This window comes from Rhinolophus ferrumequinum, chromosome 3 (genome assembly GCF_004115265.2).
Source record: "Rhinolophus ferrumequinum isolate MPI-CBG mRhiFer1 chromosome 3, mRhiFer1_v1.p, whole genome shotgun sequence".
NCBI lineage: Eukaryota > Metazoa > Chordata > Mammalia > Chiroptera > Rhinolophidae > Rhinolophus > Rhinolophus ferrumequinum.
Window position 1 is genome coordinate 19827446 of NC_046286.1, and position 17582 is coordinate 19845027.

General features: G+C 38.5%; 1 protein-coding gene across 1 annotated transcript in view; it reads right to left on the bottom strand.

Annotated features, from left to right (window-relative positions):
- The window catches only part of PKHD1 (PKHD1 ciliary IPT domain containing fibrocystin/polyductin), a 429832-nt gene that overhangs the window by 195087 nt on the left and 217163 nt on the right, over positions 1–17582 (bottom strand). The window contains exons 50-51 of the mRNA XM_033102675.1: positions 7604–7669; positions 1449–1577 (exon numbers count right to left, since the gene is read on the bottom strand). Of these exons, the coding sequence (XP_032958566.1) occupies positions 1449–1577; positions 7604–7669 (195 nt within the window). The remainder of the gene's footprint in view (positions 1–1448; positions 1578–7603; positions 7670–17582) is intronic.

The following is a 17582-nucleotide window of genomic DNA, read 5'->3' on the forward strand; positions in this document are numbered from 1 at the left end:
GATTCATCAAAGAGATGGCTAAGACAGAACAGATTTTTCCTTTCCGTATAGGAATGACTCATGAGCTTGTTTATTCAAAAAGTTACATCCTCCATTTAGAGAGGTGGATGATAGGGGAGTTGGATAATAATAAAAGTTCAAGTTCGTATTGGTCTGGTCAGCCCATTCCCTCCCTCTTGTCCCACGTCTCTCTATGTAGTTACACCGGCACACCACCATTGCCCAGAAGGTAGTCAGTATGTTTTATTCATTCTGCCTTCCTTCTTCATCATTAATAAAGCAAACAACACAAACTACTCTATTTAGTTTATTCTTAGTCCTTTTAGAGAAAGAGTGTACTTGATCGGTTAAGAATAAGAACTTGGAGTAAGACTGCCTGGGTTAAAATTCTGACTCTGCTCAATTGTAAACTGTGTGACCATGGGCAAGTTCTCAAGTGCCCTGGGACTCTGTTTCTCTGTCAGTAAAAATGGGGATAAGAATATTATTTATATCACAGAGTTATTGTGAGGATTAAATTAGTTAATATATGGAGAATAATACCCGTCAATATTGTTGTCAAAAATGTTTGATATTATCATTATTATTACCTCACAGGTGACCAAATGGTCATCTTTCCGTATGGATCTCCTTTTATTCAGTATTACCTTAAGAAGTTCAAATCAAACCAGAAATGTAATCAAGTCTTTTAGTGAAAATATACGTGTTCTGTGAAAAATATTTTCTTCATAGGCTAGAGAGATTTTCTGGGAGTTTTAATAACTCTCTCTTAAGAAAGAAGAATTTTGTAAGTATGTGTGTATGTTTCTGTATGTCTGAGGAATCATCTTTCTCCTATATGTATGTATACAGGGAGAAGGTTCTAGATAGACTGATAGTAGATAGATAGATAGATAGATAGATAGATAGATAGATAGATAGATAGATAGACAGATAGATAGACAGATAGATAGACAGATGATAGATAGAGTGGCTTTTATTTTTCTATTTTATTTATCTGTTCCTTTTCTAGCATCTTTGAAAAATCATGGCAACATGATCATTTTTCTTCAGTACCTATATGTAAATGATTCACAAAAGAAAAAGATAGAAAGCCATTTGTAAATTGCTTCTTTCCATACACTCTATCTTTCCAACACAAGCTGTAAATCTGTTCTCTGACACATAAGAAAATTTATCCAGTTAGTCGATTATTTTAAGTCCTCTTGGCATTGTGACTACTTATTCCACCTTTAAAGAAGGTAGGCTAAGCTAGTTTTCCTGGATTTCACTGGATTATGAAATTCCTCTTCTATATTTACCCAAGAAAGGTTGTATGCATAAATTCCTACTTATTTCCACATTGTTTACTGTGTTGTACAATCCATTTAAATGACAAATAATCCCCAACTACATTGGCCTGGTTCAGTCTGTCTGTGATTATTTAACCCATGGATTGTTTTACTCACTTGGTAAAATCAGGACGTCATCCCCAGGGCCTGGAACGGTATGGTTGTGTCCTCCCCAACCCTCCTCAACACCTGTCCATGCTTCAGGGAGAGACCATTTAAAAACTGATTCAGGCACAGAGGTAGCAGCTAGAAAACAAAAGGAAACTAGCAAGAGTAACTGAAAATCTTATTCACTATGATAACTCGAAAATTCTATTATTTTAGAATACTGGTGATATTTACACCTCCCAAAGTAGCTGCCTTTTAATATTTTATAACCTTCCAAAAAAACATTTTTCAGGTATGAAGCAAATAATTATTTGATCCTTTGATTACTTCAACTTCTAGGGAAAATATGTTCTACTTTTATTATTAAAGATTTGTGTTTTGCTTTATTATAAATATTGCATTTGCTTATTATAAATATAACATATATATGCTTATTATAAATATTGCATATACAAATACGCATTGTATTTAACATTTGGAAAATACAAATATAAAAAAGAAAATAATAATAATAATTGCCTACAATCTCACCACCTAGAGATAACTACCACTAACCTTTTATTTGTATTTCCTTCCAGAATTTCTCAGCATTTTTATATAATTGAGATTACATCATATATGCAATTTTACATCCAGCTCTTATTTTACTTAGCTTAGCACTTTTTTATATGCATTTTCTAATGTCATTAAAACTCCTTGTAAACATAATTGCTACATAATATCCTATCATATAAGAAGTCCATAATTTACTTAATCCCTAATGTTTGGTATTTAGGCTCTTTGCTTTCCTTTTAAATTATAAATAATGCAGTGTTAAATATCTCTACATAAATTTGCTGATAATCCTGATTTCTTCTTCAAATAGAATCTTAGCATTGAAATCACTGAGTCAAAAGATCATAATCTCACAGATTTTAGTGCATATTAAAGGCAAGATAATAATCTGGACACCTCTCATTACAGTAATTTGCGTACAGTTCATGTGTTCCAAATGGTTTTTATTGATTCCGCCAGTGATAATCAAATGGCATTTTCTTTTTAACCATCACACTGGCCCTTTCATCAGGGAATTGAAACATAAATCTACTAATCACCAATTAGGAATGCCCAGTATCACAACTCCATGCTGCACTGCACCCACATGTTCTTTTCTGGAATGTGATCCCTATCACAGAGTCAGAAGGGCAGACAGAAAGGCTCAAAAGAGGATGAAAAGATTCAGATGACCAAATGTTTATCTTCCAGTACAGATATTCTTTTATTCAGCCTTACCTTAAGAAGTTCAAATTAAACCATAAGCGGAATTAAGTCTTACAAGGGAAATAGATTTGTTCTGTGAAAAATATTTTCTTCTCAGGCTAGGAAAATTTCCTGGTAGTTTCAAGAACTCACATGATTCATGGGAGGGGAGGATCTCATCCATTACTTGCTATTTCATAAGCATAAATAATCAGTGCCTTCTCTATCAGAATTGTCCTACAAGTTTAGAAATACAAAAAAGGAATGAAATGCCACACTTGTCCCCAAGGAGCTACTAGCATTGTGTAAGTTGTGTAAGTAAATATTGGGAGGACAGAGCTCTGAAGAGAGTTCACTTTAATAATAGTACCTGACCAAGAGAGGGAGTGAGACCTTTCCGGGGGAGGCTTCTTTGAGAGGGAGCCTCTGGGCTGCCTTTTAAATGCAGGTAGAGGCGGCGTGAAATGTGGTGAGAGCTTACACTTTAGACAGAGGGATGAGCATGTGTAATGGCAAGATGAGAGATCGAGTGGAGGAAATAGAGGTAATTTGGTGTTGCTGAGCCAGAGAGCTGGAAGGAGGCAAATGATGAGGCTGGAGAAATAATCAGAGGTCAGGATGCATAGGGTAACAAAGCTGGAGGAGCCAAGGAGGACCTCTGGGCTTCCAGTGTAGGTGGTGATGGGCAGAGATGCCCATTAAGACAGACACTGATAGACTTAGTGTGGGCCATGTAGAGTTTGGGGACAAACTCTGTAAGGCCTCCCGGTAAAGATACACAGCAAGCAGAGAATGCCTATGAATCTGAGCATGAGAGAGGGCTCTGAGTTAGAGAGATGGATTTTGGCATCATATGACCAGAGGTGATATTTGAAACTCTGAGGATGGTTGTGATAGACACGGAGAATTATGGTATGAAAAGAGAAAATGCCTATGGTCAGAACCATGGGAACAACCAGTTATTTTGTCTACCTGAATCCAACTACCCAGTAAGTCATGGTCTAATTAGGGCTCCAGGATAATTTAAAAGTATATAGATTGTGGTCAAGTAGAAACCCTAGGCATTTAATTATCACAAAATATACCCCACACCATGGGAATCGGGCAATGTCTTAAAACAAGCCTCACTCAGGAAGACGCTTTATAAATATTTTTTTAAAAACAATACTATAATACCTTTTTAAGTTTCCACCCAATTTTGCCTCCTTTGCAATACTGTACCTTAAATATTCAGGTGGGATAAGATGGTGGCATTTGTTGTAGTGGCCACTAACTAGCACCACAAAGGCCAGAAAAAGATGTTCTGATGACTTTTTTCCAGTGGTATTTTAAACAGGCAATGACAGGGTCTTTAAAAACCTATTCCAAGCCTCAAAAACCCTTAATTACTTGTTTTATGTCACAGACGTTGGAAACAAACATTCTTCAGTTATTTCCTGTTTTATTCATTCATTCATTCATTCATTCATTCATTATTAGTTTCAGGTGTACAAAAAACCATAGTGATTAGATATTTACACCCCTCACAAAGTAACCCCAATAAGTCTACTAGCCATCTGACACCACACGTACATAGCTATTACAATACCATTGACTGTATTCCGTATGCTGCACTTGACATCCCCTGACTGTATATTTTTTTAATTATAGTTGACATTCAATATTATTTTATTGATTTATTTTAGTTTCAGGTGTACAGCGTAGTGGTTAGGCAGTTATGTACCATATTTTGCCATGTATAATACGCTCCCATGTATAATGTACACCCACTTTTGGGCCCAAACTTTCAGGAAAAAAATCTTTCATTTTAATTTTTTAATTCAAATTTTTATTTGTTTACATTTAGGTAAACAAGTTGTATTATAAAGGAATTTTAGCATTTTTTTAAACATGTTATGGTACAAGAAATTTTATGTAACAAATAATTACAAACCACAAGAGCAGATAGAAGGGACAAGAAATTTTATGTACTGGTAACAAATTTACAATATTTACGCATCATAGAAGACCAAGAACTCTTCATCGTTGCAAGTTCATTTTAAGTTCAACAAAACCAATTATCGTATTCCAGGGTATTATTTTGCATACGGATATCATTATTGATTACACTTTTAACTCATAAGCATAAATAAAATAATTAAAAACATTTATATAGATATGGAATTAGTACTACCCATGTATAATGCGCAACCTTATTTTTCCCTTACCAATTTGGGCAAAAAGTGTGCATCATACATGGAAAAATATGGTAATTTATGAAGTGATCCCCCGATAAAGTCTAGTTCCCATCTGACACTATACATGGTTTTTACAATATTATTGACTATTTTCCCCAGACTGTATATACTGTATTTCACACCCCCATAACCATTTTGCAACTACCAATTTGTACTTCCTAATCCCTTCACCTTTTTCACCCATCCCTCCCAATCCTTTTGTTATCTTCACTCTTGTTTGTAGGAGGGCTAAAATTGTCTTTAATTGCACAAAATAAATCTTAAGGTAGTTATTCTACAGGATGTTATTATGAGTGAATTCGATCATTCTAGACCATCCTGCCTTAAGATAAGAACAGTTAATGGAGAGAAAACACACTTCAGTCTCCTGCAGAGCTATTAGATTTCTATACAGTTAATATCAGGCTTCTATATGCCTATTAATAATATAGAAAGGGGAGGAGTGAAAAAGGAAGCCTAAAACAGTTAAAGAAGAAGCAGTCAGAGATACACAGGGAGAACCAGGAGAGAGGAATGTCTTGGAAGCTTAAGAAATAGAGAATGTCAGAGGGAAGACGTGATCTTGTTAATAGCAAAGTTCTGATAAAAGAAGGAATAAGAAGTGGCTGTTGAATTCGGTGACCAAGGCATGGGTGATCAGGATGTGATCAGTCCTGGTGGAACTGGCAAAGTGGAAACCACTGTGGATTATAGTGAACTGAGGACTGTAGTGGAGGGAAGGAAGAGAAGACATTGGGTCAGATTATCCACAAAGGTCAATGAGGAATGAACAGCTTTAAGATTTGAGACTCTCAGCCTTTGATCTATCTTCCCAACATTTAGATAAGCTAGACTTATCTTGAAACTGAAGTCCATGAATTTTGGTCAGGACCAAAATTTATGATGAGGCTCCATCTTGCTTTCCTCTACAAACTTGTCTCAACAACAAGCAAAATTTGAGGTGGTCTCAAACTTCATATTCAAGACAAATATCGTCCTCTCCACCTTAATCCTTCATCCACTCCAGCTTTTTATGGGTCTGTTTGAAGAGGAAGCTACTCTTTTGAGAAGTTTGCAGAAGAGATATCAACTGGGGAAGGATTAGGTAGGCATTCATAAATTTTGTTTTGTTTTAATTGGGAGGCAATGAACAGAAGGAGCCAGTAAAGAAGAGGTTAACTATACAAGACAAAGGAGTCTTTTTTTGATGGGACGATGTTCAGAAGATGCTGGAAGTGATGGGTTGACTTTAAACAGGAGAAGGGCAGACAGAATCTCAGAGACCAGAGGAAAGGAAATAAACATTAATAGGCCTGTGCGAAAAGGGTTGGCAAATTTAAGTAGAGAATATCTGATCACCCGAATGTTCTCATATGATTGTGGACAACACCTGAAATTAGCACCCACTAAAAAGATAAGATGGTTGAGGTAAGGCTTCTTCAGAGGGAGATCGCTGCATAAATTACCTAAATGTCCAACCATTATGCTGTACACCTGAAACTAATATAAAATAATAGGAATGTCCACTGTAACTGAAAAATAAATAATTTAAAAATAATAATAAGTTAATAAATAATAAAAATAGTCGCAGGGATGTAAAGTAGAGCACAGCACAGGTAATATAGTTAATACTATTGTAATACTAACAATGTATGACGGCAGTGGGTAGATTTATTGGGTGACCACTTCGTAAGTTATATAAATGTCAAATTACTATGTTGTATACCTTAAACTAACATAAAACTATACATCAACTATAATTAAAAAATAAACTTTAAAAATTTAAAATAAAAAGAGAAGTTGCTTCATGTTGAGAGTGAAAAAAGTTTCTTAGTTAATCCCCCCCACCAAAAAAAGGGAAATAAAGGACAGGAGACATAGCAAAATGCTATGGCAGCTCTGAAACAGTTATGAAAACAAAGAATCACATTCTTCCTAGTCCAAGAAGCATGGAGTGGTGACCGTCAGCACTCCTAGTTTACAGCTGTAGTCCAATACCTTTACCTCATTTATTAATTTCAATGGAGAAATTAGATCATTTTCTGATTAGTATGGGCTGTGCTCTGACATAGGACAAAATTGTCACGGGAAATCAAAGGAAAACTCAGCCTTTGAAAAGATTTATGTCTGCTGCAAATGTATAGTTAAATTGACTAAGAATAAACAAAAACAAACAATGAAATACATTAGAAGGTGCTTATGAGTCATTTAGCCTTTGAGAATTTGTCTTTTATGAGTTAGAAAGATTTCACAGAACCATCTGACTTTAGGGGAGGGTTTGTTTACCCTGATTTTCTGAAATTACTGGGAACAATTAAAGTTTTGAAATACCCTGAATTTTTCTTTCCATTTGGTGGGGGCCTAATGGCCCATCTGCAGATCTGGACTCCTGTGTGCACATATGGCCCATAATTTATGAAATGTGGTTATTTACATGTGTTAATTCTTACTTTCCAATGTTTTGATATACACCCTTCTTATATATTTCTTTGACATGCAGACGCATATTTTAGCTATGGGGCTGACACAATAGAACTGTTAGGCATAAAAGCATTAAGACTGATACCTGCCTGTTTATAAACATTGTGATATGAGGAATTTGTAGAATCATTACTGGAGGACATTCTGTTGTACTAGGCACTTCTATGCCATGGGTTAAATATTTTGTACACCTGAAATTAATAATAATAATTGGAAAAAAAAACTTACCTGAAATAGTTGGGGGCACACCTTCCTTCACCTGGAGAATTACTTGAACTTGGCCTTCACCTGAAACTAAATAAAAAAAGGCCACAACTCGGATGTGATACAGAGATCATCTTAATATGAAAAATATTCACTTAAAAGTGGCTAAATTCTCCCCAATCTAACTAAAATTTCGTTATAAAAAATGAAGTCCTTGTTAGTTAATCTAATAATTGATTTCCAAGATTTGATTTTGCTTGATTTAATTAAACTTAATTGCAGTGGGTCTCCAAGAGAATTAGCACACAAATAATTAGGAAAAAAAAACCCAAAAAACCTTTACCCATATGTTATTTGGAGGCCAATGTTGGTCAGCAGGGTATAACTTATACCCTATTTTCTATCACTTTGAAGGCTCAGCTTTTAGCATTCATGTGTGTTTCACCAACAGAGTTCAGATCACCCATGAAATGTATTTGCTTTATCTTTATCCAAACAAATTGCCCTTTTAATGAAGGTTTCTCTCCACCCTCCTTTCTCCTCCCATCTTCCAAACCAACTGAGCACATTTAAAAGGCCTGGGGTTCATTAATTTTAAGTGTTCAATAAATTAGTGGAAATAATCAAAAGGCCCGATTCTTTCTGATAATGACAATTTGATGTCAGTATAAACCAGTAGATTAAGCTGGGAACATATGCTCCTTTGCCAAGAGAGGCCGCTATAATTAAATAGTGAGTGCATCTACAAGGTGCTCTCATGCCTGATTAATTAGTAATCAGGTGCATGAACTCCACTTTTTAGTAACACCTTGTCTCTTATTGGTTAATTACCTTTCTGCCTTCTCAGACGTCGTGGGAGCCAGCACCTCCCACCACTGGAGGGCCCAATGCTGTTGCAGGCTGCAGTCTAGGGCTCTTGGTCTGACCCATGCTCTCCATTTGCCTTTCCCTGGATCCCTGTGCCCTTTCCTCCATCACAGAATGAGATAGACCCAGGATCATTCTTTATAATTGCAAAGCATAAGCTTCAGAACATTACCAAGAAAAGCATCCCCAAGGGGATCCACTATGGGACCTCTCCTACTCTTCTATTCTCATTTTGATCATTGTTCTCATTTAATATTTTTCTCATTTTAAAAGCATGGGTCTGTGGCTTTCTCCTTATGCTGCACACATTTTGAGACTAGGTAAAATGGCCAACATGTTCTTTTTTTTCCCCCAACATGTTCTTGTACACGTTCTACTTTATCACCGCTTCCAAGACTTCACTTAAATTGTTTCTTTACCCTATTGTATATTTCACCTACTTTTCTGTCTTGAAAATAATAATAACAATGACAATAATAAAGCCACTAGCCCAGCAGCTTATCTTTTTTTTCCCCTAGAATGTCTAACTCATCCACTTCTTCTCACACTGATCTATGCATTTTCTAAAGTTGAAAAGCACTTTAAAATCATACTGTGATATTTACCATAAACTTGCTTTTAATTTAGCAAATATTTACCAAGTATTAACTGTGGTGAATTTAGGATTGCATCAATCATTAGCTCTGTCTTTATATCTTTGAGGAAGGGATTTCCACATGTACCTTAGACGCTATCATTGGTAGGTATTTAGATACTTAATTTTCATGGACCAATCTGAACATCCTAATTTTATAGTGCTCTACTCTGGATATCCACTACCTACAATCTCAACAAATTAAATAAAGGCAGGAAATAACCCTCTTAAAGGAACCAAAGACAAAATAGTAAAAAAGTTAGGCTCAATAGGAAAGAAAAGTAAAAGAGAATATGGACAAGATGATATATAAAAACATGCAAAAGGCTACAACAATAGAATACCCTTCTACACACACACACACACAGACACACACACACACACACACACACACACACACACAATGAATATTGTAATAGAATCAAACTCTAAGAAAGGTAAATTAGAAAAAAAATTCCAGAAATCATTTGGAAAGGGAAATCAGCTGATTTAAAGATGTTATAAAATCATCTTTGTTAATAGTTTCCAGGCACTTGTAAATTTCAGTATATCTGTGCTCTCTCCCTTAAGATACAGCCACTGAGGTAAAAAAAGTAAAAAAAAAATACTTAGATGTAAAGTTCTCTTTCAAAGCCAGAGTAGTCATTTTATAATGAATTATTCAACCCCAAATAAGTATAATTTATACTTATAAGACAAATGGTTGGGGGAAGGGAAAAAAGGAAACATCATTTTTCCCACTAGGTAGATGAGGAAATTTGAAGTAGAGAGAAAATAATCAATGTATCCCAAATCCGCTGGGTGACACAGATCCCATAAATGCCACACATTGTAATTATCATTGTGATAATTAACTCCAAGACTGAAAGGCCAGCATATCTGACTCCTGTTTTAGGTTGTCCTTCATGGAGTCACGTCGTCATGCCCTGTTCTTGGCTCAGAGTGATGTCATGTCCATACCTCTGTGCCAGTGGCTTCTGAGCTGAAGACTCTGATTCTGTTCAGCCTCTACGTGAGCACAAATGATTCCCAGCTCCTGAGGAACCTCTTCCCAAAAACAGACATTGAAATGAAAACGTACATTGAAATGCTATTGCTCCCTTTATGAAAGCGGGGGTGTGACTACCCTTCAATCTGAGAAAAGAAATCGTTTCAGTATCAGATGAAAGGGAGAAAAGTTACCAACAGTAGGAAAGATTAGAAAAGTCTGATTTCCTACACCACCACTTACACATGCCCTTCTGCAGGCTGGTTCTGAGCATATGAGCATGGCTCAGAGGGCTATTTCTTCCCAAACACCCTTTCTGCATCATGAGAGTGGTACCATAGAGAGTGGTGGTAGGGAGGAATGCGGGTGCCAGAGTCCCACAGCTGAAATTTGAATCCGGGGTCTTCCGTTTCCTGGATGTGGGCAATTGACAAGTTATTCATCTTTCTGAACCTTAGTCACTTCATCTGAAATTGAGAATAATTCCACTATCTACCTCAGAGGGTTACTGGAAAGAATAGGTGGGATAACCTATGAAATATGCTTAGCGTAGTGTCTGGCACATAAAAAATAACAAATATAGCTATCATCAATAGTTGTTATGGCATGAGCATTATTCTAAGAATCAGTTAACAAAACCCAAGAACTATGCTTTTATTCATTTTATTCTTTTCACAGCTGTACCGAATCACAATTCAGAGTTGTAAGCAACTTAAGCAGACATGCTAAAATTTGCTAAGTGCTTTGACTCTGCAAAAGACAGTGTAAAGGTTAAGTGTTGTTTCCAAGTTGATAAATACAAAGAGAAATGGAAATCATTTGCAAATAAAGGTATCAATTTGGCAAGAGTTTAAAAGCTGTGATATTGTGTACATATGTTTTCTCAGTGCTTATGATTTCTGATTTTGTATTTGTAATACAAGAATGGTTAATCCACTTTGTTTATAAACGGAGACTTATTGCAGTTGATCCTTCCCAGATTGTAAGAATCTGGTTGGGTCTCTGGGTCAATTATTGCTAAATTATTCCAACAAGTGCTATATAATCTGAGCTTGCTATAAACCGAGATATCTAGAAGGAAGAGAAAAATGTGCTAAGAAAACAGCTCCTGGTAAGAGGAAAGAGAGTTATTCAGCTAGATATGACACTTGTGCCTACCAGAGTTATGTGCTGTGCCTGGCAAATTTTGTCCTTACTAGGGAACTAGAGAAGATAAAAATTCATAATTTTCTCCCTGAGTAGGTCCCATTCTTTCTTGGAATTTTGGATGAATAAGTACCTATGTAGAAAGAAAAAAACACATGGCATCTTAGCAGGTTGTAGACTCCTTTCCTATTTTATTCTTCATTAATATCCGCATTCTCACTTTGCCATCGAGGTTTAGGCACATATTGGGACCTCTCATTCAGTCCACATTTATATAGTGAGTCAGCCACTGACTACACATGGAGAGAACATGAAACAGCAACTGCAATCTGTCTCTGCAGATTTCATCCATTCTCACCCTGACTCATGCCTTCTCTTTCCAACTCTGTCTGCCCTGGACCCGGGTGTCAGCTCTTTCTTCATGAGCCAGCTGTTGGATTTGGTCCCCTCTTTGCATTTTCAGCTTAATTGCCCTACACTCTACCGCCACTTCTCCTGGATCTCCCTCACACACCTGCAAACTCCTGCTCTGTTCTCTCTACCTGTTCAGTGAACTTGAACTCGCTCCCCAAAATTAGCCTCTTTCACTTAGCCACAGAGAAGGCTTACTTGTCAACGGGTCGCTGGAAAACTAAAGCTTGATTCACAGGACCACACTCCCGGGTGATTCCAGCCTGCCAGAGACAGCCAGAATCACCTTGGCCCTCGTAACACAGGCTCTTTTAAAGACTTTCACAGAAACGTTATGTAAAAAGCCTATGATCCCCACTGAGTCTTCTATTATCCCAGTAACATTCATTCATGGATGAATGTAATTTTTTTAAGTGTAAAAGAATTTGATCAAGACACTGATAGACAGATACATCTGCATTAACCACAGTCCTGAGAGTTAGCTCAATTAAATCTTCTTAATTAACTCAGAGAACAATCACAATTGTTATTCTGACTCAGAGCAATGTTTGCCACAGTTGCATGGTGGTATCTGTGTTTTTCTGGGCCTTGCACAAGTGTACAGACCCAAAACTTCCGGGGAGGGGCGTGGTAGCAAGCATTCCAGCTGTTTGCCCATGAGGCAAGTTTAGAAAGCACTGAATTGAGGAATTCTATAACTCCCTTCATACCATACTCTCAAAAATGTGGTTTGATCTCAGAAGCAGGTGTTCTTAGCAAGTGAGGAGAGAGACCAAGATAAAAAAACGAGAACCTCATGTTCAAACTTCTTACTTTACCAAAAAGTTGCAAATCACATTGTATCCCAAAACATAAAATGTGAAGTGATAATTTTGGTGGCAGAGAAGTTTTACTTTAATAGCTATGAATGTTAATGAGTTTTAGAAAAACCACTAGGTCATTAAACCCATGATTTTATGGATATTATTGCTTAACAAGAGGTTAGGTTTTTAAAATAAAATAGTGTGGAAATTGATTTAAGAAAAATATTAAGTAAGTAATAATACAGGAGGCAGAAGGTAGTGACAAATTGCGAAGGTGGTACTCAAATATCTAAAGTTTAGGCAGCATAGAGTTAATCGATAAGTATAGGTTTAATTATGAATAGAAGGAAGAAAAATTGGTTTACAAGGATAGGAATATAAGCTTTGATTTAAAACAAACAAACAACAACAACAACAACAAATCAATAGTATGCTAGAAAAAGTATGGAACCTGAGTCAGAAAAGCTGAGTTTGAGTACTGGTTGTACCCCCAGTACCCTTCCCTACACGAATTAAGGCTAGCCACCTGCATCACTAAAAATTTGCTCCTTAATCTGAGCCATTCCTAGAAAAAGCATCTGATTCTGACTTCTAAGTTTTCCTTCCTTCCTTCTGTTTTCTGTTCTTCCTTTCATCCTTTTCCTTGTGGAGAAGTTGCTTGTCATCAAGAGGCAAAATCTCCTTTCACATCCCCAGCTCCTGTTTCATTCTCTTTTTTTTTGCCATAAAGGTTAGTGCATTTCCCTGAAGTCAATCCTCTATATTACTGGTAAGAATCCTTGGGGATCTTTGGGGAATGAGTTTTCTATAAGAATGTAAATTAATTTATTAACTAGAATGCTACAGATTGCCTTAGAGGAACACAGCATGGAAATGGCTGCAGAGTTTCGAAAGATTATGACTCTGCTCTGCTTATAAAATCTTCCCAAAGAGCTCTGGGGAGCCAGTTGAGTCCTCTCTCCACCTTAGATTCAAACGGGATTCCTTCCATCCCAAGGAACTGCACAGGGTCTTGCAGACCAGCTAAAGAACAGGAAGGTCTAGGCAGCAGCGTGCTCCATCCCTGTGCCCTCAGCGCTTTGAGAAAAGAGAAACCTAAGCAGTATCCATGATCTCCTCGCCACAAACTTAGGAAAACATTCCTTATTTTCAGCATCTCCCAAGTTCACAGCATCTTTTCTGAGCCTCCTGTGACCGGAGTTCTTCAGGGCACCTGGTGCAGACAATAAAGTCCATCTGTCTCTATCTACAGCCCTCTTGCCCTCCTGGACAACAGCCCCGGCGGCTTGCCAAAGAGCCTGGTGAGGGGAACACTTGGAGACAAGCATTGGCCAGCCTGGCTAGACATGTCTCTTTTCAGTCCGATCAGGAAAAGGTGGTGCGCGGGAGCCCTAAGCGTAGCAGGCGGACTTTCTCAGCTGCCGCCTCACACAATATCCCAGCTCGGCAGTATCTCTGCCGCGAGAGTGGGGGCTGTGTGAACTCGGGAGGGCAGCGGTGAATGGCTCAGCATCTGATATGAATTTATCACCGGCTGCTGGTTGGGTGGGGGATAAAGCAAGTGGAAGGGGCTGTGAGTGTTTAATGCACCCTGCCTCAACCCAACAGTTTGCCCTAAAGAGCCTTTTACCAATATGAAAGGCCAGGGTCAAAAGTAAGTTGACCCCTGACAGAATGTACAATTATTAGAAGAGGGCTGTGCACGAGCAGCTGCTGGAACCCCACTGGTTCCGCATCGGGCTTCCAGGAGTCAGAATATGAATAATCAACTCAAGATTGCTTTCTCCACCCCTCTCAACCCCCACCCCGTCCCCTCAACCTTGTCCCCCTGTTTTGGGCAAGTCCTATTATATTTCTACAGGAAGAAGCAGAGCCCGCCCTAGCAGCTGCAATAATTGTGTTCCTATTGTGATGAAGACCTCCTCCAGGTCACCCCCCTACAAGTGGCCATTGTCGGTGGAGAGTCAGTGATTATACGCTCTGCCTGATGCTTTGGGGGACCCAGCTGCCTAAGTGCTGACACACGAGCGAGCCGAGCGAGCAAAGCGTGTGGAAGGCCAGGGAGGGGGACTGGTGGAGGTGGAGGCAAGAGGTGGGGGTATTCCACGTCTGTGAGACAGGACTCTGACATACCAGACCTTTTGCATAAGTCAAGCCCAGAACAAATGAGGCTTTATCGGGCCCCAGTGACAGGGGTCTCATCTCCCTTTGAAGTGGAGCTGAGCATGGGGCCCAGCAGCTTTTCCTCCTTTGGATCAAGCAAACATCCTTCTTTTGATATGCTACATGCTCATTATCTCTGCCCCATTTAATGATTTTTGATTGAAGGGTGGCGGCTGGGATGCCGAGAAGATCGTTAGAGAGGCTCCATCCAGCCAAGCCTGCAAGAAAGGCTTTCCTTGTGCCTGGGCCTAAATTTGGAATTTCTTAACAGTGTGTGCTTGTTCTTAGAGGCAGATAAGGGCTGAGCGTGAAATTCTTAATTAAGCAATAAATAGAGAGTGGGGTGTCAGCAGATGTAGCCAGTAGCCATGGCAACGAGAATCACATGGGCGAGAGAGCTGAGACTAGATGTAGGCCTCGGGCCTGGGCCTGACTGACAGCTGAAGAATCCTACAAAGCTTGTAAACCAGATTAATTAGCTGACTAATTATTTCATAGCGTTAATGTAACTAAAAAATAAAAATAGTTCACCATGAACTGAAACATCCCTGGAAAAAAACAGCAGGGAAAGAAAGAGGCAGTGGGAAACTGGCTGTGTCGGCAAAGATGTGAGCCTCCAGTGAATTAAATCATACAAATGGAAAACCGGGCTTGCTAGATTTGACTCCAACTTTGAAAACATAAAAGAATACTTGTTCTACAGTCATACTCATTCCCAAGCATGGCATAGGAGTTATAGTTTGGAACCACTATTCATAATACTTTATCACATCTAATACCCTGTTTTCCCGAAAATAAGACCGGGTCTTATATTAAGTTGTGCTCCAAAAGATGCATTAGGGCTTATGTTCAGGGGATGTCATCCTGAAAAATCATGCTAGGGCTTATTTTATGGTTGGGTCTTATTTTCGGGGAAACATGGTATTGCCCCCCTCCCCCTACCCCGGGTCCTAACACAACTCTAGCACACAAGTACTTTACTTGTGGTCTGATCTGTAAGTGGCTCCTTGGGCAGAAGTCTCAGGGGCTTTAGAAAGGCAACCTGAACCAATCTCCTTAAAAGATATTCTTAAACGAGTGAGGTTATCTTATTCTGTGGGTAACAATTGCTTAAGTGGTATTAAATGTCAGTTATGGCAGCAATATATCATATATGTCATACTATTATGAATCTCAGTTATCTCCCAAAATCTAGTCAAGGAAAACAGAGAGAGACCCTTTCAGAGGGGTTATGATGAATTCAAGGCATGTGACACTGTTAATCTTCTAGGAAAAAGGAAAAAATTTAGAGAAATAATCTGTTGAGAAAATCTGTAGTAAAGTAACATGGCATACTAATCACACTTGAAGATGTGTGGGTGTTTTGTGCCACAATTCCAAGAGATAAGTATTCTTAACCTCATCGAACAGATGAAGCCATTGAGGCATAGAGCATTTATAATTCCATGCCCCAGGTGAAATAGCCAGCCAGCCACTGATTAAAACCTTAAGCCCTAAGCTCTGGCCATGAGTTTTCCAAAGAACCTGCATTCCATAAAGATGTTTGCTGAACAAAGACAAAACTCGCCTTGGTGGAGAAGAGAAATGCAAGGGTCAAAACATATTCCATGTGCGGGATTTTTTTCTTCGTCAGTGGGGATCAGTGAGAAGTTTTCTCCTCCGACTCTGCCTAGTAGACCCCACCACCACCACCGCTCCCACCACCGCCCTTTTTGGTTAGTGATCAATGATTAGTTAGCAGGCAGCACACTCTAGTGGAGAGATCCATAGCCAGGAGCTAGAATGCCTGGGTTCTGCTTCTTCATTCTCAGCTGAGTCTAAGACTAGTCAGGTATCTTACATCACACATGAAGTCGCCAAACAGAGGAAATGAAGATAATTGTGATTTTTTTTTAAAAAAAAATTCCTCTCCTGGGGAATGTGGTAAGGCTGCAAACAAACAATACAAAAGATGATCCACTTAGAAGTGGTCCACAGATGAATGAAATATAGCCAATTGTCAGTAAAGCAGCACTCTGAATAAAACACCCGCCAGGAAAAGGAGCAGGAGCCCCAGAAAACCCCCAGAAAGTCTGACAAGAAACTCGGTGTACCTGAAGGAGGTCAAGCAGTTTTCCTACAATGAAATGAAACTTTTGAACACACAATTCTCCCATGATTTTTTTTCTCATTCTAGGAATATATCCACATAGACTGTGAGGTCTTGATTTATACTCTCTTCTTAGACCAAACGTAAATTATACCAGTCACAAACCTATAAAGTCACATAACCTGAAAAAACAATTATGTGAAAGTAAGAAACTAACCAATATGTAAAATGCATGACACAGAACTGCAACTCTATTTTGGGGTACCAGCTTTTGGGGTACCAGCTTTTGGGGTACCAGCTTTTGGGGTACCAGCTACAACTACCTCACTGTCATTACGGCATTTAGGCATCATCAACCTTCCTAAAGATGGTGTGGACTTTACACAGAGGATATCCAAATCCACACAACCCAAGATAGCTTCACGGGACATCCCTGTGGAGAAGCAGAACGAGCCTCAGTTCCTCCCGAATCCTCATATCCTTACTGTGCCCGCCCACAAATGGGAAGAGAGGTGTCTCTAGCCACCTGTCTCCCCCTCATGCTCAGAGGATGGAGGAGACACAAATGACCGTAAAAGCCACTATGTAGAGCCGTGGGAATCATCTTCAAGGAACAAGGGTCTCCGAGTTTATTAAACATTCAACCAACCCTCTGTGACTTCCTGTTCCTTTTCCAACTCATAGTATTCAAAGGTGGCGATACTAGGGTATTGTGATACAAAGACTTTTGTAAAAATTAATAAAAACTATGTACCTAATGAAAATATTTTAGAATGAAATATTCATCTGCATCGTATATATGCAATAGATACATACAGATACATACAGGTGTACACCTACATATAAATATACATATATAGATATACACTTACACGGATGTGCATTTATACCATGTATGTATG